General features: G+C 46.1%; 1 protein-coding gene and 1 non-coding gene across 2 annotated transcripts; both read right to left on the bottom strand.

The window, feature by feature from the left end:
* Nucleotides 1–193: 193 nt before the first annotated feature.
* Nucleotides 194–20942, bottom strand: LOC135806627 (nuclear protein localization protein 4 homolog). The gene is made up of 19 exons (XM_065320851.1): nt 20661–20942; nt 20427–20507; nt 18014–18126; nt 17166–17435; nt 16115–16163; nt 15740–15828; nt 15352–15475; nt 14773–14859; nt 14374–14466; nt 13935–14021; nt 13609–13680; nt 12627–12753; nt 12400–12437; nt 12004–12126; nt 10183–10254; nt 7798–7899; nt 7112–7225; nt 1651–1762; nt 194–896 (listed from the first exon to the last, which is right to left on the bottom strand). Exons 1-19 carry the CDS (start codon nt 20661–20663, stop codon nt 727–729), a joined length of 1926 nt encoding a protein of 641 aa, XP_065176923.1. The 5' UTR covers nt 20664–20942; the 3' UTR covers nt 194–726.
* On the bottom strand, nt 3201–3272 carry Trnaa-cgc (transfer RNA alanine (anticodon CGC)). The gene has a single exon. It is a non-coding gene; the product is annotated as a tRNA-Ala (tRNA).
* Nucleotides 20943–21036: the final 94 nt, after the last annotated feature.

Here is a 21036-nt window from a genome sequence, read left to right as displayed (position 1 = left end):
ACCTGTATGTAGATTGGAAAATTACTTACAAGTAACTTGTTTTCCGGGAACTTGTCATAATAATAATAATTATTATTATGTCACATGCACAAAAATGAATGCCCTCCTCACGTGATCACACACACCCAACGCAAGCATGCATGCATGTACGTAGTACACACGCACACGCACACATACAGTATCCAACGCCCACTCAAGTCAACAGCAATAGCTAAGATTCTAGAGCAACATTATAAAAGAGCATCATCGAGCCTTAAAAATCCTAACGGATCGCGTGTAGTAACAGGACTGAGGACTGGTGAAAGAGATAAAAAGAAATGACATCGTAATCACAATAGACGTTCGAACAGGTTGGTAAGATTTTAATATCAAACACAGGGCAGTCTCTTTTCTGACCAAGGAGAAGAGGGTAAACCAAAAAAACAAACAAAACAAATGGGACGCGGACGATAGCTTTTGTACACAAAGGACAGATACAAGACGGAGGCTTTTGTACAGGCAGAAAGAGAGGCACTAAAAAGAAAGAGTAAGGAGAACAATGATTACCCTGCTCGAGTTGGTGTACAGGTGTACAGAGTTACAAGACGTACATGTACAAGGTGGGGCCACTGGGAATAATACAAGGATGAAAGAAAAAGAACAAAGCTGTACATTGCTCACTACACAACACTTCGGAGACACTACAGTCTCCCAGCGCAGCTTGCATTCGGGCAAGGGATGATGGGCTCACGCCTCACGTGGAAGGGTGCACATTTCACACGACTGGACTGAGCTGGAATTACGATAGGTGCAGTGCGCACATTCCCACTTGCCAGCTGCTGCTTGCTCGCCTGCCCCAGCACCACCTTTGCTGAAACCACTGTCAGTAACATCTTGGGCGGCCATAGGTTCGTCACCTGCGTGCATATGCAACAACAGAACAAAGCCAGAACAATGTCTGAAACGTACAAAGCAATCATCCAGAGTAAAGCAACACAGCGACACAGCACAGCATCACAGGAGTCCAGCATTATATCACAACAACACAGCACAGCAACACCGTACAGCTACACAGGAGCACCCCATTTCACAGGAACACAGTAACACAGCTACACAGCAGTACAGCAGTACAGCAGCATAGCATAGCAGTCATCACAACAACACAGTTGTACAGCATATCACAATAACCAAGAGTACATGAAAGCCAGAGTGTGCAGCTTGGGGTCTTTTCTGCTATGGGTGTCTGTCACGGCGGAATTCCGTGATTACACCATATTTGGCGCAGATCTCAGGCGGGAAGTGGCATAGTGCATACAACTGAGCTGCAGTTGTGCAGAAATAGACCTGCTTGAATCCTGCTTGTACGTACCACATCACTAAAATGATGTAATCACGAAATTCCGCCGTGACAGCAACCCATCCGAGCTGCACACTCTGGTTTTCATGTACTCTTGCAATAACACAGCAGTACAGTATATCACAGCAGTACAGTATATCACAATAACACAGCAGTACAGTATATCACAGCAGCAGTACAGTATATCACAGCAGCAGTACAGTATATCACAGCAGCAGTACAGCATATCACAGCCGTACAGCATATCACAGCAGCAGTACAGCATATCACGAGAACACAGCACAGCAGAGTACGGCAGTAAGTCAATAACTAACCTAGGGCATCCATGACCTGCTGGACAGTTGCCCACTCTGGTGATTGACACCAACGTGCAGCCTGATCATGGTCACGATTTACCACAGCCTGGCACAGCGTCATCAATGTGTCCTACACGTGAGAACAGACAATCATCATAACACCGTACTAGTACACAGCACAAAGCAAGGTATCCTCAAAGGCCCATAAGACTGCACAAAAAAGGTATGTCACCATGGATAGAGTGAGCAATAAATGACCCCACAGAACATGGAATATTTCCAAGGCAAGAGTAAGTAAATAAACTCGGAGCGTAACATATTCCCCACAACTGGAACCCAGCCCCGTACAAAGCCAGCGGAGATGTAGGTATGTGACGTATGGAACCAGCTTGGCTTGACCATTTAGGAGTACACACATGGTGGTTTTACACGGTGACAGCGTGAACAAGGTGAGGACACACTGTATGGGAAACAGTGCTCCTGACTACAACCATACACCGGTTGGTAGAGTCTCGGTCTTGCGACCATTTCAACCGTATGGGGCAATGCCCCGGTTCAGACCCTCACTGTTTCCCATACAGTGCGTCCTCTCCTTGTTCATGCTGTCACCGTAAAAAGCTAAACATATTACAGTCCATTCATCGGAAACAGTCCCGCTGGCTTTTGAAAGTCTGATTTGGGCCGAATTGAGGATCAAAACCCACTTTAAATTTCAAAATATGGATTTGGGATCTGCTTCTCCACACAATTTGCCATGGCATACCTGTCCTAATTTTGTAAAACCTGGCTGAATTTCTATTTCCTTGTTCTTGGACCTTTCTGCCCTCAAATGTGGCAAGGAGTAATTATACGGGTCACACAATGCAGGATTGTACTGTTGTTTTCACTATATCTACAACTATGTGCGGGAGACACCAAAAAGTTAGGGTGCCAGTTTCCAATGAATGGACTGTAGTAACCTATCAGGCAAGGCTTGCATATACCATACCTGGTAGTGTGAGTCAACACTCGCAGTCACTGGGTGAACATTCTACACTACTCTCTCCCCCCCCCCCCCCCTCTCTCTCTCATATCCAGTAATTTGCAGTACAGAAAAATGCTATCACAGAAACCCACACAAATACTAGTACCGTAAAGTACCGCCAGAGCGCCCCGTCTCGCGAGAGCGCCCCACCTTGATTTTACAGCCAGAGAAAGGAAAATCGTATGGCAGAGTGCAACGAAGTTTGTACGATGTCAGAAGCTTAGTGTACTAAGGTCACACTTGGCAGGTTTTTGTGTGGAGCTTGTGTCCGCTCGAAGGTACGGATTGACTGCGAAACGTGCTATATGTGTACAAGGTTCATGTCGTATGACCTACAGACAGCAGACCACCTCCACAATACGACCACGAAAGGATGAGATGGTGGGGCGCTCTGGCGGTACTTTACGGTAGTACGGTAATATTGACAGAGACCAGTGGGCAGTGCAGAGGGCAAGAGCATTACAATTTTACACGTACAGTACAGGAAAATGAGGAAAAAGCGCGGCATGAAAAAGGGTTTTCGTTGAAGAAAAAGATAAAAATCTGGAGGATGCGGGATTTGAACCCGCGGCCTCTCACATGCGAAGCGAGCGCTCTACCACTGAGCTAAACCCCCAATCTGAAGTTTGCTGGTCCTGAAGAGAAGTACTATTCTGTTCATTGAAGATGATTGTGTTTCAAAGTACTGTAAATATACAAATTTTCGGCAGCTATTTAATTTCGGCTATATTCGGCACCGACCCAAAACGCCTAAATTAAAACGCTGATGAAATTTTTCACAGCATCTGTCGCACTATACCATGCCCTCTACCCCACGCCGAAAATAAATCGCCGCCGAAATGTCAAAAATCGTGAAGTGACGAAATTTTGCAGCGCCGAAATTTTGTATATTTACAGTAGTTTATTGAATTTGAATTTGTTTGATAATGTGCAATTCATGTTGCCCGTACAAGAGGCTTTACTACTATTGAAAGCAAAGCGGATACTGCTCTGATACTGCGGATACTGCTGGTACTGCTGATACTGCTGATACTGCTCTGATACTGCTGGTACTGCTGATACTGCTCTGATACTGCTCTGATACTGCAGATACTGCTGGTACTGCTGGTACTGCTGATACTGCTGATACTGCTGATACTGCTCTGATACTGCTGGTACTGCTGGTACTGCTGGTACTGCTGATACTGCTCTGATACTGCTCTGATACTGCTGGTACTGCTGGTACTGCTGATACTGCTCTGATACTGCTGGTACTGCTGGTACTGCTGATACTGCTCTGATACTGCTCTGGTACTGCTGGTACTGCTGGTACTGCTGATACTGCTCTGATACTGCTCTGATACTGCTGGTACTGCTGATACTGCTGATACTGCTCTGGTACTGCTGGTACTGCTGGTACTGCTGATACTGCTCTGATACTGCTCTGATACTGCTCTGATACTGCTGGTACTGCTGGTACTGCTGGTACTGCTCTGATACTGCTCTGATACTGCTCTGATACTGCTGATACTGCTCTGGTACTGCTGATACTGCTGGTACTGCTGGTACTGCTGCTGCTGGCATAGTGCTGCCGCCGCTAAACCCGATGCCGGTATCAATAACAATGCTTCATGCTTGTCGTCAGGTTGCACAATACCATTACAGAATCAGCAAAGGGGCCATCCGTAAATATACTTGTAGATATTTATTTAGAAACTAAAACTAGTCGTTTAGGGGGGGGGGGGGGGGGAGGGGAGGGGGTTGAGCGCCTGTTTATTTCTCCAAAAATATCGATGCACAATTTGTATGTGTGGACACATCGAGAAGAAAATAAAATAACATCGATACGATGTACCGTTTGTATGTGTTCGTTTCTCGGGGAGGGGGTTGAAGAGAAATGACTACTAGTCCTGTAAAAGCCATAAATATAAGTGAGAATCGTTACCTTTGGTACACGTAAACCAGTCAATTTTAGGAAATCGTTATATATGCGCCTCGTTAGAATAATGACTTTTACAGTAGTTTTCGTTTCTAAATAAATATCGGTATTTACGGATGACCCCAAAAGTGAAAGTGGCATGAAGTCCACAATGCAGTCATAGCAGCTTAGAGCTATGATGTCGCCATCGCGTGCGGCATTATACAGAATGTGGAAAAGCAGGGCCACCGGTTCAGACTTCGTGTGGCTGGTTTCAGCACAGATGATGGCCTACAACCACAATAGACATGGTCAGCATTTTTACCGTTCACACTATGTTCAACGTCACAAGTCAATCGTTGCATCAGGAGTCAGGACTCAGAAGCCGAACTGCTAACCGTGTCTCGAAAACACACAAAAAACAGTAGACTCGCCCTCTACACGCCGACCGTCGAAAATAACGTAAACGGTAAAATGCAAACCATGCAAACCATGTCTAATAATGTACTTGTAGTTCCTTGGTCTTTCTCCCATGTCTAATAACTTTAAAATAAGCCTTATGCACGTTGCACAGATACACGGAAGAAACTCGTAGAATCCCGTAGACCCAGGCAGACCCAGGCAGGTGTCGGATGTGCAGGGCCTACTATACTCGCCAACAAACATCCGGCCAATGCTGCACATGGTCGTCGACGACGGTGCATGCAGCATTGGCCGGATTTTTTGGCGAGTATAGTATTTCCACTACGAAACGTGCCCTGAAGGCATTTTATACTTCGAAGTACAATTTTTTCGGACAAAGATCTAGTCATTATCTCTATCGAAAGTGATGAAGCTGGAAGAGCAACTGTCTTCCATTGACTGTTGGGCTAAAACGGTCAAGTGCACATGTCTATAGCACACAGTGAACAAGCAACTGGATATGTACACACCTAGCAGCGCGTGGTTACCTACATCGGAACGTCTCCTCTGGTACCAGTTACTAGTGGCGTACCTCAAGGCACCATTCTGGGCCCTGTGCTCTTCAATATATATGTGCGGAAGCTGCCGCTCGCAGCTGATGCTCTTTCCTGCAAGCTGCCGATGTTCGCGGATGACATGACGTTGTATGCCAGTGGAAGGTTGCCAAATGAAGCTGTCGACGCCGTCAACAAGGTACTTTCAGTGCTTGCTCTAAATCTTGCGGGCCTATGGTTGTCAGTCAACTCTGCCAAAACTGTCGCCATGGTCATTTCTAAACTCCCCTGCACCTGTCTGTTTCTGTGATACTTAACGATCAGGTATTGGCCCGCGTTACCAGCACCCGAATCCTGGGGGTCATCATTGATGACCGCCTAACGTGGTCGCCTCACATTGACCTTGTAATTCGCAAGACATGTGCTAAGGTCGGCTCTCTTTGTCGGTCCTTTCGGCAACTGAGCAGGAAGGCAAAGAGGCAATTTATTGTATCAGTCATTCTACCTGATCTTTTGTACTGTTGTTCGTGTTTTGTAACGAAGCTGTCCGCTAAGGACCGCCAAAGGCTCTCTACTGTTTTCCGCCATGCTGTGCGAGCTGCCTGTGGTGCTAAGTCACAGGACGACATCATGCCATTATTGACCACATTGTCGATTTATCCATTTGAACACTATGATTATGACTTTGCCCAGTTTATTCATAGAAATCATGTCATCATCTCACTGCCTACCCAAACGGAATTATTTTCACCGATCACAACAGGCCCTAGAACTAGAAGCCACTCTAATGCTTCCATTGCCATATCTAAGCCCCGGACAACTGATGGAGTAAATTCTTTTTCTAATCGTGCCGCAATTTTCTTTTAATACACTGCCTGCCGAGTGGCGCAGACACCACTGTACCTCTACATTTTCAAACCAATTCAGGGATCTTTTTAAAGACCCAGTGGTGTTTAAGAAGTATTTGGACCTTCTTTTTGGAATCTGTTGAGTTTCTCGATGATCTTGATCGTTCTTGTACTAAGCTTGAAGTCGATTTGGTGTTCGATTACTGTACTGCTTGATGTCTGGATTCCTATTTTTTCTTCTTCTTTTCTTTTCTTTTTCTTTTCCTTTTCACTTATCCCGTTATCGGCCCTCTTAAGAGTTGTGTATATCACTGTTGAGGCATCCGATGGTAAATTTAATAAATACTACTACTACTACTACCTACAGGGTTTCGTACATCTGTACGATGTGCATAGGGAACAGTGTGAGAAAGGGGCAAAAGATGAATGGAATCAACAGCTCAAAAGCACCGGAGATGGGCACTTTACAGTGTAGACCCTGGTCTTGACACTACAATATGCACTGAACAGAACTGCATGGTTTGATTGGCCAGTATGCACTGACCAGAACTGCATGGTTTACATTGGCCAGTGCAGCTCATAGCTCATGTGCCGCAGTGTATCGCTCAGACTGATTCAACATTGTACCCCCCCCCCCTCCCCCTGAAAAAACCCAGATGGGCAGTTTCTAGGGATCAGTCTACACGACTTTAAAAAACCCAACACCGTAGTTTCTGCAGAGGCTGCAGACTGAAGGCTGCGCCAGTGCACTTACCCGTATGGGCATCATGTCACAACATGCCATGAACGCAAGCACGTGGAAACTGCTGACAATGTCAAGGAACGATGATGCATTGCTGTGCACCAATTTGCGGAAAGCAGGGAACTCCTGTTACACAACAAGAACATCGCAGTGCAGCACACAAGCACACACACAACAATGGATTCTTGTTGGCTGTCAGTCTAAATGTAGATGTGAGAACTATTAGATAAACCTGGCATCGTAGAAACACGTTATATTTAGAATTTTTAGATGGTCGCAAGACCGGGGCTCTACCAACCGTGGATGGTTGTGGTACGGCGCACTGTTTCCGAACACGGTGTTCCACCACCTTGTAATATGCTGTCAAACTAAAAATGTGAGAACTAGTACATAGCTCTTTAGAAACAGTGCATGTACAGAAGATTTGGAGATTTGCTAGCTGAGCATCATGTGGTTGTATCATACGTCTTCCATCATCCTACTTTACTAGTCAGGGAAATGCTTCAAGCCTCCGGATTTCCTGATTTCCACACTCAAGTCGGATGTTGCAACGGCAGAAGCAGCAAGAACTACTGCACTGGGCACTGGCCTACTCTTTAGAATGTACACAACACACGCAACACATGGCATGCGGTATGCTGCACAATATGTTGCACAATAACAGCACACAAACAGCAGGCAGACATAGAGACCCTTACCTGAACCTCACCAACAGCACTTCTGTTCTCAATAGGAAACTTGGCGGCAGAAATGTCGGCAGCAAACATCGGAGTGGGATTTACTGGAGCAGCAACTGGCACCTTTAAGATAGAGGGCATGAACAGCAAGATATTGACCTGGCTTACTAGCGATGTCACACATAAACACACACGCGCGCGTGCGCACACACACACATCACACGCGCACACACACACACACACATCACACGCGCACACACACACACACACACACACACACACACACACACACACACACACACACACACACACACACACACACACACACACACACACACACACACACACACACACACACACACATATGGCAGTAATCTTCCACTACCTAGCAGCTGGAAATGGGTGAAGGGTTTAGCACAAGAAGCATGGCTTCACCTTCCCTAACATACGCACAGTTCCCTGGAACAGCTGCTGCCACAACGCCAACAGACACTATTGCACTTTCTGGCATACTTGGGGAAGTAGTGCCTAAAAGAAGTTTTTAGCTACAAGCCCAGTTACTTATTCATCACCAAAGCAAGCACCATCTCTGGGTGAGGGCTGTGTGATGTGTATAGGACATGATGAGCAAACCATCTCTGGGTGAGGGCTGTGTGATGTGTATAGGACATGATGAGCAAACCATCTCTGGGTGAGGGCTGTGCAGTGGCGGGTTTAGGGGGGGGGGCGCCCCCCCCCCCCCTCAAAAATTTCGACCTAGGTTTCGAAAAATAATAGGCAGGGCGCTAGGGCGCCGGGTCGATCGAGCTAGACTCGTTCGGGGCGCGCGCGGCCTGAAACGATTGTCCAAAAGCGGTTGCACGGTCGAGCTGGTGTTGATTGTACACACTACAGACTAGTAGTACAGTACAGTCTACAGAGTAGAGTCTACGTACAGTGAGCATGCACGGCGCGGCTACAGAAACATGGTGACCTGACTGTGTACTATTGTACAGTGTGATCCCTGCTGGGACGCGCTCGACGCGTCTTCAACGGTACAAACATCGAAGAAAAGTCTTCGAACGAGTCAACCAAAACACGATTCGAATGCCGAGGGCTCAGGCGATCATCCTCGTTCGAATCGTGTTTTGGTTGACTCGAAGGCTTTTCTTCGATGTCTCAGGGACATCCCAAAAGGCCAAGCTCTAGCCAGCAGAGCCTGGAATTTTTGTAAAGCGTTCCTGTGGCGGCGCAACTCCTGCTGCCGCTCCAACAGCAAACAGTGGGAGTGATGAAGTCGCTGTTATTCCAGTTGAACTTTCGGAGCGGACTGACAGTCACACTCCGCCAGACGCGGAAGAATCTGTTGTCAGCGAGTAGCCAGAACATGAAGAACAGCGCACAGTGACAAGTACCGCTGCCTATGTAAAGGATGCTTTGACTCTTTGAGAGCGGTGAGAAATTGTTGGACTCGCATAAATAATTGCAGTTGATTCGCTCACCTAACGGCAAATTTGAAGTTTACAATGTACATTGTTGCTGCGTGTACAGAAATACTGCTCGTGGTGTGTGAGATTTACGGCTTGTTGTTGTTGTTTATTTTACTTCACCAAATGAGCAGGCAGAGATGCCTTCTCACCTGCCCATAGGACAGGTTCTCACAGAATGATGAAGGGATGATAGGCAAGGGAAAACAAGAAATGATAATAATAATAATTATAAGACAGAAAGGACCAAAAGAAGAAAAGGAAAAATTTATATGAAGACAATTTCATGGAGTCAGAAATAGAAAGACAATAATTTCATGGAGTCAAAGAATAGAAAGACAATCTCATGGAGTCAGGAACACGTCGTTGATTTTATAGACATGCATGCACAAATGTGATAGATGAGAAGGTTGGAATTTATGGCAGATAATAAAAGTTTAACGAGGATATTCACAAAGTAAGCCAGTATATCAATCGCAGAAAGAGCTTTTCGGAAGGGACCAGGGACACGTATCACTCTAAAATCAGAGGGGAGAGCGTTCCAGAGAATGCTTCCCCGAAACATCATGGTCAATCGTCCCGCAGGCCCACGAAGGAAGGGAACTTGAAGCAAGTTCGACACTTGTCCCCGTGTGGTGCGCTGATCCTCCGGAACAGTCTCTGGGGCCGTTCGGGTGAATAACTGTTGAAGAAGGGGGCTACAGGAGGAGCTTCTTGACATCGGTTTTCAAAATGGCTGACCTGGGACAGTAGCATGATGTCATCTACCCCCACCCCATCCCGCCTTGATCCCGGCCGCAACCCCCCCCCCCCCCCCCCCCCCCCCTCAGCCAAATCCTGGACACGCCACTGCTGTGTGACCATCTCTGGGTGAGGGCTATGTGATGTGTGTATACTAGATGATAAGCAGAACAGCAGCAGCAGCAGCACATGGTATTACCTGGACAAGCAGATACTCTACTGGCAGAGGACGAGCAATCTTTGTGACCTCACTGTTATATTCATCCTTGATCTGGGTCAAACAACAACACAACAACAACAAGAACACGGTCGCATGCGTCTAGATACTTCAGTCAGTAACAGTAGGTAAGTCAAATACAAAGAGTAAGAATGCACTAGGATCACAATCCACAATAAACTGCATCTAAAGGAGGCCACTAAGAATTCTGACTAAAACCCCATGACGGGCATTTCACATAGTGTATTATCCCTGTTAGGTACCTCCTCCCGTACCTTTTCTAGCTGGCCTGCATGCACTTGCGTACTCACCTTTTGTCTCCTTTTGTTCCGTTGGCCTGGGTAGCTACTTGCGCGCCCATATTTGCCATAGCTACCCAGGCCCTTTATCTTGCCGTTCAGACTTGATCTCTTCCTCTCTTTTCTTACTCTTCAATGTAGTCGTTTCGTTCGTCTTGGTCTCTTGTCTCGTCGTCTATAATAAATGTCGTTCCCCCAACCTACCTGTTCCCGTTGTAATGTCTGGATAATGTGTCGTCAGTCGTCCTTTTCCCGATTCAACATTGGCGCCCGATTTTTGATCGACCCACGACCCTGAGATCATCCCAGGCCCAGCCGTCCTCAACCGCCATTCGTCTTGTCTATGTCAACCTCGTCTCGTCCATGTCAGTCTCGTCTCTCCTACGCCAACCTCGTCTCGTCATGTCAACCTCGTGTCGTTCAAGCCATGCAGGTCAGCTACCTTTCTCTCTCTCTTTTTTTGTATGCGTTCCTTCTTCGTCAAATATATTTTCGTGAATTTTTTTGTAGTGTGTGTGCGCGCGGGTGTCCTTCATTAATATTAGGGGTCCGATCATGGTGAGCCACGCTCTCTTATTTATGTCGTATATTAAAGTGCAAAATACTAGTCATCAGAATACAAATCAAGTCCCTCGTCGAACTCCAATAGTTATTTTTTGTGCCATGTTTTGAAGGGGCGTTTGGGCCCGTTGTTATTGGCAATGTACACACTATAGTATGAGTAGTACAGGAACGTTGACGGTTGTAATGATCTGTAGTGCACTTTTTAGTACACACTTTTGTGAGGCCCGTGCGTTGTGTGTGTGTGTGTGTGTGTGTTTTTTTTCTCCTTCAGTCATTTTTTAAAAATCTTTTTCTCTCTTTTTATTTCTCTCCGCGAGGACGCGGGATTTTTTCTCATGGAGGGGTGGTATGTTAGGTACCTCCTCCCGTACCTTTTCTAGCTGGCCTGCAAACACTTGCGAACTCACCTTTTGTCTCCTTTTGTTCCGTTGGCCTGGGTAGCTACTTGCGCGCCCATATTTGCCATAGCTACCCAGGCCCTTTATCTTGCCGTTCAGACTTGATCTCTTCCTCTCTTTTCTCACTCTTCAATGTAGTCGTTTCGTTCGTCTTGATCTCTTGTCTCGTCGTCTATAATAAATGTCGTTCCCCCAACCTACCTGTTCCCGTTGTAATGTCTGGATAATGTGTCGTCAGTCGTCCTTTTCCCGATTCAACAATCCCCAATAAATGAACAGTTTCGTTAATTGGTCAAAGCGGGTCACACATGTACATGTACTACTATCGGAGACATGGTTTTTTCTGGCAAAATTGACCATTAGAAACGTAGGCGTCCTTGATCAACAGTCATATGCACCAGCATTGCACACTGTACTGTCCTAGCATTGGGAGAAGTTCACTTTTCTTGGGAATAATAGGACATGGAAGTATTCCCGCAGCGCAGCAATCCATCTATCATCCATCTGCTGCAACACAGAGCACAGTGCATGCTGCTACCTACCTTATAAAAGACATCAGGGACATACTGCTCAATTGTAGACTCCTTGATGTATCCCAGCTCAGGAGCATCCACAGTCGGTACAAAGCATTCATCATTGACCAATGCCATGCATTGGTCAGTAACCTAAGCAATGCAGATGTGAACAAGAGAGAAAGCGAACGATTTCTAGCACAGAGTTCACCATGCATGTGACATTCAGTCAGTCAACCTCACTTGCAAGAAAAGCAGCCATTCTGGGAAAAGGTGTAGAGCAAGATGCGCCAAACCTGAATTTTACGAGCAACTAGCTACAAGCAGCAGTCCATATCTTTTTAAACTACATGCCAGCAACTACAATGCACTGGTAGTGATTTAAAGCAGAAGCAGTACACACTATGTAAAATCCTGGCACCATACCTGATAACCTTCCATGCAGATCTGATTATCAACACCACCTAGGTGAGTGAAGAATTCAAAGCAGGACAAAAAACAAGCCAGAGAGTTAATGAAAGGATGTATGATGGCAGCATCAGCATCAGCATCAGCAGCAGCAACAACATCGCCAATACTGATGGCAGGAAGAGCAGTGATATTCCTAAAATCCATAGCAGCAAAACTGTAACAATACCACTCTGGTCGCTTACCTGACACAACAACTGTGGAGAACTTCGATCCAAAGTAGCCAGACGTGGAATACTTGCATGGGGATGGATGCCGGGCCTGGTAGTCGGCAGCCATGATACACTCCTCAGCACTGATAAAATAGGAGTCCTGTAGATGTCAGCAGCAGCAGCAGCAGCAGAAATCACAGACATCAACCAGAACAGTGATAAGTTGACAACAGAGTCCAAGTTCCACAGCAGTACACTCTTCACTAAAATAGAACTGTGGATAACTAGCCAAACCCATCAGAAGGAGCAAGACTTGAAATTATTTTCATCAGAGAGAGAGAGAGAGAGAGAGAGAGAGAGAGAGAGAGAGAGAGAGAGAGAGAGAGAGAGAGAGAGAGAGAGAGAGAGAGAGCGAGCGAGAGAGAGAGAGAGAGCGAGAGAGAGCGAGAGAGAGAGAGCGAGAGAGAGAGAGAGCGAGAGAGAGAGAGAGAGAGACAGAAATAGAGGGAGAGAGAGAGAGAGAGAGGGAGAGAGAGAGAAAGAGCGAGAGAGAGATAGAGACAGACAGACAGACAGACAGAGAGAGAGAGAGAGAGAGAGAGAGAGAGAGAGAGAGAGAGAGAGAGAGAGAGAGAGAGAGAGAGAGAGAGAGAGACACACACACACACAGAGCTACTCCGAGAACCTTAAATGTAGAAGATAGAAGCTTCAGGTTACACTAATACCCCCAGGAGCTAGCTATACTTAGCTATACCTGGCTGGACTTTGCTAGAAAACAAGGAGCATGGAGAGACATGCCAGAACACAACTGCACCAGTATCAAGCTACTAGTGCACCAGAGTGCCAAAGACATGCACGCACAGAACACAGGTGCAGTAAGTTACACTCATAGAGTGAGGCATAGGCCATGTGCACAGAGACTTCATGGCTACCAGCCAGCAGCGCATAGAGTGAGGCATAGGCCATGTGCACAGAGACTTCATGGCTACCAGCCAGCCCATGACCTCTAACTAACCATGTGCCGGAAATACTTGACTGTACCCTGGCTGCGATCCTCACTCTCCAAATCACTGAATACCCAGCCGACCTACAAACACATGCGCATACCAATCACAGCCGCAAAAAACATGACATACATAGAGTACAAAAATCTGAGAAACGAACAGCGAAGACAAGCCGTGCTGCACCAGCTCCAGGAAAGGCATGCATTGGAACGAAAGTACTAGTACAATGCCGTGGTTGTTTGTCCATGTCCATGCATGCACCTTTCCTAAGTGCAAGTGAGGTACATAAAGAGTACACAGCGAAATCATAAAGAGAAACAATTGCCTGAGAACTTACCGGTCTAAGGCCTAGCTGCTGGCCAAGGCGTTGAATACGTTCATCGTTTTCATCAGGAAGAAGACGCACTCCGTTGGCTGTCCCCACCTGTAGAGAGGCGACAATGGGCACACAGTCAAGTACACCAACAACCAGAGAGACTAATTCTGATATCTACCCGCTGTTGGGTCCCAAAACATAGAATACACACATGCAGTGTGGTTCATTTCCAGAAGGCTGGCCACAAACCAACGAGCACTGATGCATATCAAGCAAGTAAGGTGTTAGGGGATGGGCCTATCCAGAGCATTCCCTCTTCAACCCTCCCCCCCCCCCCCCCCCACCACCACACACAAATACCAAGGCTTATTTCCCCCATGAAACGGCCAAACGATATCAGGGAATACAATAGATGCTGTAATTTGTTACAATACCAACAAGCACCAGCCATTCTACTGACCTGCGGTGGCTCGTAGATTGCGGAAACGACGGCCTTGATACCAAGTGGTACATCCTTATGTTCAGTGTACTTCCCATAGAGAATACCCATGCGCTGCAAAGAGTTACACACCCATGCACATACACACACACGCACACACACGTGCACACACACACATTCACACCCAGGCCCACACCCACACACACGACAACAACACATCATTTCACTAGCAAAGAAAAGAGAAGAAAAAGAAAGAAGGCTCAGCAACTACCCATAATCGGTCGTTTTCTTTATCGGAGCTGCATTTCCACGCACTGAAAGTGAACACCATGCAAGAGCAGACCAGACTAACCATGCAAGAGCAGACCAGACCATGCAAGAGCAGACTACCAGACTAAGTGAAGTAGTGTGTAGACTCACCTGCTGACCACTCGTACGCCAGAACTGAAGGAAACGGTCCATGATGGACGGATCCTCAAACATAATGTTATCAACATGACGGTACTCCTGAACAAGAGGTCACACACAAAATCAACCAAAACAACATGACGATACTGGTGAAGAAGAGGCCAAGAACAAAAGCCAAGCATCACGTCCTTTGGAGTAACATTGTACAATGCAGGCCACCGGGCTCGACTCTAGAGGAACACAAAGTCAATGATCAACAGGGTGGTCAGGAATCCCCCCATCAACAAGGCAATGGCAATATGTGGCCAAGCTGTTAGCACTTGCACAAACAGTAACACACCATACCAGTGATACCAGTGATACCAGCGATACCAGCGATACCAGCGATACCAGCGATACTAGCGATACCAGCGATACCATGAGTGATACCATGAGTGATACCAGTGATACCAGTGATACCAGCGATACCAGTGATACCAGTGATACCAGTGATACCAGCGAGGGAAATATGTGACATGGAACAGCTAATACTGGCATGCTTCCAGGAACACAGCAAAATATCACATAGAACAAAAAGTGATTTGAACTCACTTGTCGCTTTAGTGTGACAGCATTCGGCTGACATTTGGTACAAATACCGTTTGGCCAAGGCGAATGCTCTGTGCAGCCTGGCTTAATCTTGCAGCTCAGGTTTTCCAGAAACACAAATTTTCCCCTGGCAACAACATGGCCAGAAGCAGACAAACAAAAAACGAAACACTTAGGCCAGCCACTAAACCCTGTTTCTAAGCATAACACAGTATCAATACATGATCACACCCAGTTGGGAAAGTCATACATGATCAGTTCTGTGTCTTTGTGGAATGGTCCAATAACTCTCCTCTTGTTAATGCTGATAGTGCCAGAGACAGTGCAAGGAGTAGTGTCAGAACAAAATGGCAGCAATATTCCATCTGAGAGGGAGAAAGACTGGACTTACTTGTCAACGCCACTGTGAAGTTTGCGAACATATGAGTGAAATGACATATGCTTTATCTCTTGTTTAGCTAAGTATTGTGGGTCGTACGGCTGCAGAAACATGGGCAAAGTGAAGAACAAGAACAGTGAGATTCAATTCAGCCCCGACTCCTGCCTAGCACAGACACACTATCTATCTAAAATACCCCCCCCCCCCCCCTCCCCCCACAACCACCCAACATCCCCTCTCCCCCCCCCCCCCCCCACACACAACAACCCCCTCCCCCACCCACCCCCATACACAAGCACCACCCCCCCCCCCCCCCCCCACACACACACCACACATACGCAGAGTCCAAAGCATGGAAAAGAAAAGAAACAGTATTTTATTACTAACCTGTATAGGAGTACAGTGAATGCAGCGCCCTTGATCACCATGACGACAGCTGGGCATCAGTAGTAGATGGTACACATAAGATTAGATGAGTGTGCGTTTACGTGATTTCTTCCCAAGTAAAACAGTAGCAAGGAAGGCACGTAAGACTAGCACCAGGAGGTCATAATGTAAATTACAGGAGATGCATGAAATGAAAACCACCAGTTATGACATTATGGCAGGAAGTGCTTGCATGCATGCTCTACGAACAAAAACACGAAAAACAGTAATCAAGACTTGTTTGAGCAAGCCTTCCTTGAAACTGTGGTAACAAACCCACACATACAATGTAGATGTACATGTAACAACAACAACAACAACAACAACAACAACAACAACAACAACAACAACAACAACAACAACAACAACAACAACAACAACAACAACAACAACAACAACGTGAGAATAAAGATTTGAAACAACAACAACAACAACAACAACAACGTGAGAATAAAGATTTGAAACAACAACAACAACAACAACAACAACGTGAGAATAAAGATTTGAAACAACAACAACAACAACAACAACAACAACAACAACAACAACAACAACAACAACAAAAATCAATCGTGAGAATAAAGATTTGAAACAACAACAACAAATTGCTTGCCCACCCAGCTTCGCGAAATCCCTTCTCGTACTCTCTTCAAATCCCAGATATCCCTGCTGTTGCACAACTCTGTATGCTCGTGTAGCGACCACCCCTGCCCGTACACGTAAGTAGTCATTAACCCCTTGGCTCTGCCCACTCAATTCTTCCTCACTCCTGCTCCTTTCTTTCACTATTATCTCTTATTGGCCACTGGCTATCGTGAGAATAAAGATTTGAAACAACAACAACAACAACAACAACAACAACAACAACAACAACAACAACAACAACAACAACAACCCTAGGCTCTGCCCACTCAATTCTTCCTCACTCTTTCTCCTCTCTTACACTATTATCTCTTATTGGCCACTGGCTATCGTGAGAATAAAGATATGAACAGCAACAACAGCAACTTACAACTGTGCATCTCGACCTCTCTCTATAGTGCCCTTGCTTTTGGCCAGGGTCTTGTCGATCTCATCCTCTTCTACCACGTTGGACGATGTGGCTGCTGTGGCCCCTGTGGATGATGCTGCTGCTGTTGCACCGTTGACAGATGTTCCAGCCGTTGCTGCTGCAGAAGCCGTTGCACTAGTTCCTTGCTGCACGGAGGTGGCAGCGGCATCACGATTGCCATTAGCGGCGGGATGACTTGGGAATACCGACAAGTAAATCATCTCACCATTCCTGCACAACAACCAGAATTATCAACAGCCAAACGGACACACAAACATCAAAGCAAACCAAACAAACACAACCGTATTACCTTGTATGCACCTCTACCTTGCACTATCAAGCAAATGTGATGAGCATGAGCACTAGTTGTCATGGTCACAAGCTTGAGGGAGTTCTAGATAAGAGCTGCATGCACTTGCCATAGGAGTACTGCAGCCTGGTCATGTGACAAAGACTTCACATCTCTATGGGTTGCAACATGGATGCACGTGATTCTGTCCAATAGTGTGCCCATAGCAATACCGCAGTAGTCCATGTGTTGCAACATGGATCTCGATGTGATTCTGTCCCACAGTGAGCCTAGCACAGCCATACAGCAGTAAAACGCAAGCATAGTAACGATCAGAAATTAAGGTTGATTCATACTTCAGGGCAAACGGGTCACAGCGACTTTCCCGGCATAAAGGTTGACTTGGGCTCAACTTGCCTGGCCCATCGCAACAAGACCGCCACCGTACGCATAGCAAAACATTTCCCGTGCGCGGAATGAAGTATGAACCAGCCGCCGCTTTAGACACAGGAGCACTTACTTGAATCCCAGGCTGGCAATGCTGGCGTCGCTATGGTACAACGGATCACCGCCATTGCGTGAGCGACATAAACTCCAGCTGACTGTCGAGGGCACCTCAAACACAAGTGCAACCTGCACCATTCGCAAAACAACACAATCAAGCACAGTGCGATCAGCAACATGAATGCTTCACCAGATGTTATTATTATGGCTGAGTCGGGTAGTATTTTCTTCGGGTATCGAGTAGTTTTCCACGGGTAGCACGGGTACCCGATTGGGTAATGTTTCCATGGTAGCACCACAGTGCACCCCTTCCCTTACACACTGGGTAGACATGCGGAGTATCACATGAATTTACACACGTGCACTGTACATGATGTCATCTGCGACTTCGGGTTTTCAGGTACTATTCTGCACCCGTCTACCCGAGGTCCTCACGGGTAGCACGGGTACCCGACTAACCGTGCACACCACTAGTTATTATAGTGCAAAATGGCTGTGTTCACGTGACCAACAACTGTGAACAGTAGGTCAACGCTCTATGGAATTCTATGGAATTCAGAATATAAATACACTACTCACACAGCAATCACACACCCAAGTCCTCATCAGACAGCATAATACAGAATATAGATACAGTCAACTTCGCTTATAACGACACTCGGTGGGGCATCAGAAAAGTGTCCTTATTCGCGAAGTATCGTTATATCCGAAGTCTCATTATATGTGTTACAGTTGGATGGGACTTTGCTCTGGGCATGGAAATCGAGTCGTTATTCGCGTATTGTCGTTATATCCACAGTCGTTATTAGCGAAGTTGACTGTATGTAGAATGCACATGTATACGGGCAGCGGTTTTCTCCGGTTGCAAGTGCAGCAGTGTGATGTATGGGATGTTGACTATATTTTGATTCGCTGACCAAACCTGAAAAATATAGCCAATGGGGCGAATAAGGAGGGACCAGTGTGATATATGCAGGGATGAATTTATCCTGTATCGCATCGCAGTTTGCGATGCAAAATCGATCTACTGCTACTCAAAAGTCACCATGACTCGCAGAAAACTACGATACATACAGTCTATCCATACCTAGCCGGTGCAGTCAAGAAACATGCATACAGTGCGGTGTATGACTTGCAGGCACTCTCAATCTGCGTGCACATGTATGATTCAGTGGGTTTTTTTGCAAATGGGCTTTCAGGCATCACTCTCAAGAAGGACAATGTGGTAAACACCCAACCTTCAAAGAAAAATGCTAATCAAAATCAAAGACTGCTACACATTTATTGTGATTTTGTATAGCAGAAACTGCTATGCAAAAATATGACAATAAATTCATCCCTGTATATGTGTACATGACAACCTGCGCGAGGTTGCAGCTACGGCTGGCATGAAGTGAATGCGTTGCAGCACGGGACTTGCACTCTCGGTCGATCTCCATCCACCATTTCACTCTCCTTCCTCGTATGAAGCTCAAATGTTTTGCACTCGCTCGTGAGAGTCTTCGTTTGAATTAGAAATTGAATGACTGTATCCTTGCCAACAGCTGACGTGAAGTCACGTGATCAGGGGAAATCCCCACCGTTGAGTCACACATCACGCCCTGAGCACAAATCGACCGTGGCCAGAGTTACGAGCGCAGTAACTCACAAATCACTTATTGCATCGCTTCGGTGATTGTTCGAGACAATATGTGAGAGTCTTTTTTTACATTGACCTATATAATTATTTCGTTTTCTCCAAAAGACTGAGAATTGACCAAGTTACGACCAAGTTACACTCGTATGATAGTTTGAAAATGTTGCATCAATCGAACACCCGTGTCCGATAGCTGTATGGTCGAACCGTGAAGGGCTAAGATAGAGTGGCAAAACTGTGGCACGCCATTGACCCAACCTGGATTGCCACTCAATACAAAGTACCGTAAAGTACCGTTGATCTGCCCCCCACGCCATGTCGCTTCCCAGCTGGGTTTTCGGCAGGGGGTGGGAATTAGATCAAGGCTGTCAAGTGCAGTACGATGTACAACAACGTAGAAGTTCAGACTCGATGTGCTGGATTGTGCACATTTTCATCCTGGATTGGCAAATATTGTGTACAGCAGTTCATGCGTCGGTTCAACATCGTATTTTCGTTGTATACGCCGAAGTCGCTTCACAGGTGGAAAATCGACAGGGGGCGGGAATTAGAGAGGGGGCGGATCAACGGGACATTACGGTATATGCGATAATGTCATTCACAGATATAGAAATCAGCCAAATTCGAGGCTTGAGAGTCAATGGGAGGCCGACTCTGCCTATAAAGTACCCCGGATACAAAGAACCTTTCCTTTTCCCAATGATGTTCCCTACATCAGGATTTCACTGTAACTAAAAACAAACACACAGACAAGCTCACAAATAATTCTACACAGAATTGTGCTGATTCGCACCTTTGACAGAAGTTCGGTGACATTACAGCTGTTGTCAACTTCCACACGCTTCGTGCCCTCGCTTGACTGCACTCGTACGATCTGTGTGGCAAGAAATCAAGAAGGACAAGGCAGAAGCTAGAGTTCAAATCAAGCAACTACCTACATGTACAAAGTAGACAAAAGAAAGATGTCACAGCACCACAAATTCAGGACTCTTTCACGTAAATGTTCAAGAAGCATACCAAAACTCACCATTGTAGCTGAGCGAATGCGAATGAGAGAGGTGCAGTGAGGATGAGAATAGATTTTCTTAAAGATTTTCTTTGGAAGAATAAATACGAACGTGGTGGAAGAAGTGAAGTGTACTGCTGGATATCGATATGCCGACTTGCCAATGAGGCATTCAGTCAATACCACTAAATGAATACGGGAGATCCGACAAACGCCACAGCGATAAATCACAGCGCCATCATAGGAAGATGAAAGAAGTAATCAGTGAACGGCGAACACAACCCTCAAGAACAAAGTAAAAGAAGTGTTTTCATGTGCAGTTCATCTTGTACATTCGAAAGTGAAATTCAGTCATGACGTAATTTTTCTACCATGATTCATCAGTTCAGAAGTGAGC

Source organism: Sycon ciliatum, chromosome 1 (assembly GCF_964019385.1).
Source record: "Sycon ciliatum chromosome 1, ocSycCili1.1, whole genome shotgun sequence".
NCBI classification, from domain to species: domain Eukaryota; kingdom Metazoa; phylum Porifera; class Calcarea; order Leucosolenida; family Sycettidae; genus Sycon; species Sycon ciliatum.
The sequence above is the reverse complement of the archived record's forward strand: the minus strand, read 5'-3'. Positions and strand labels throughout refer to the sequence as shown.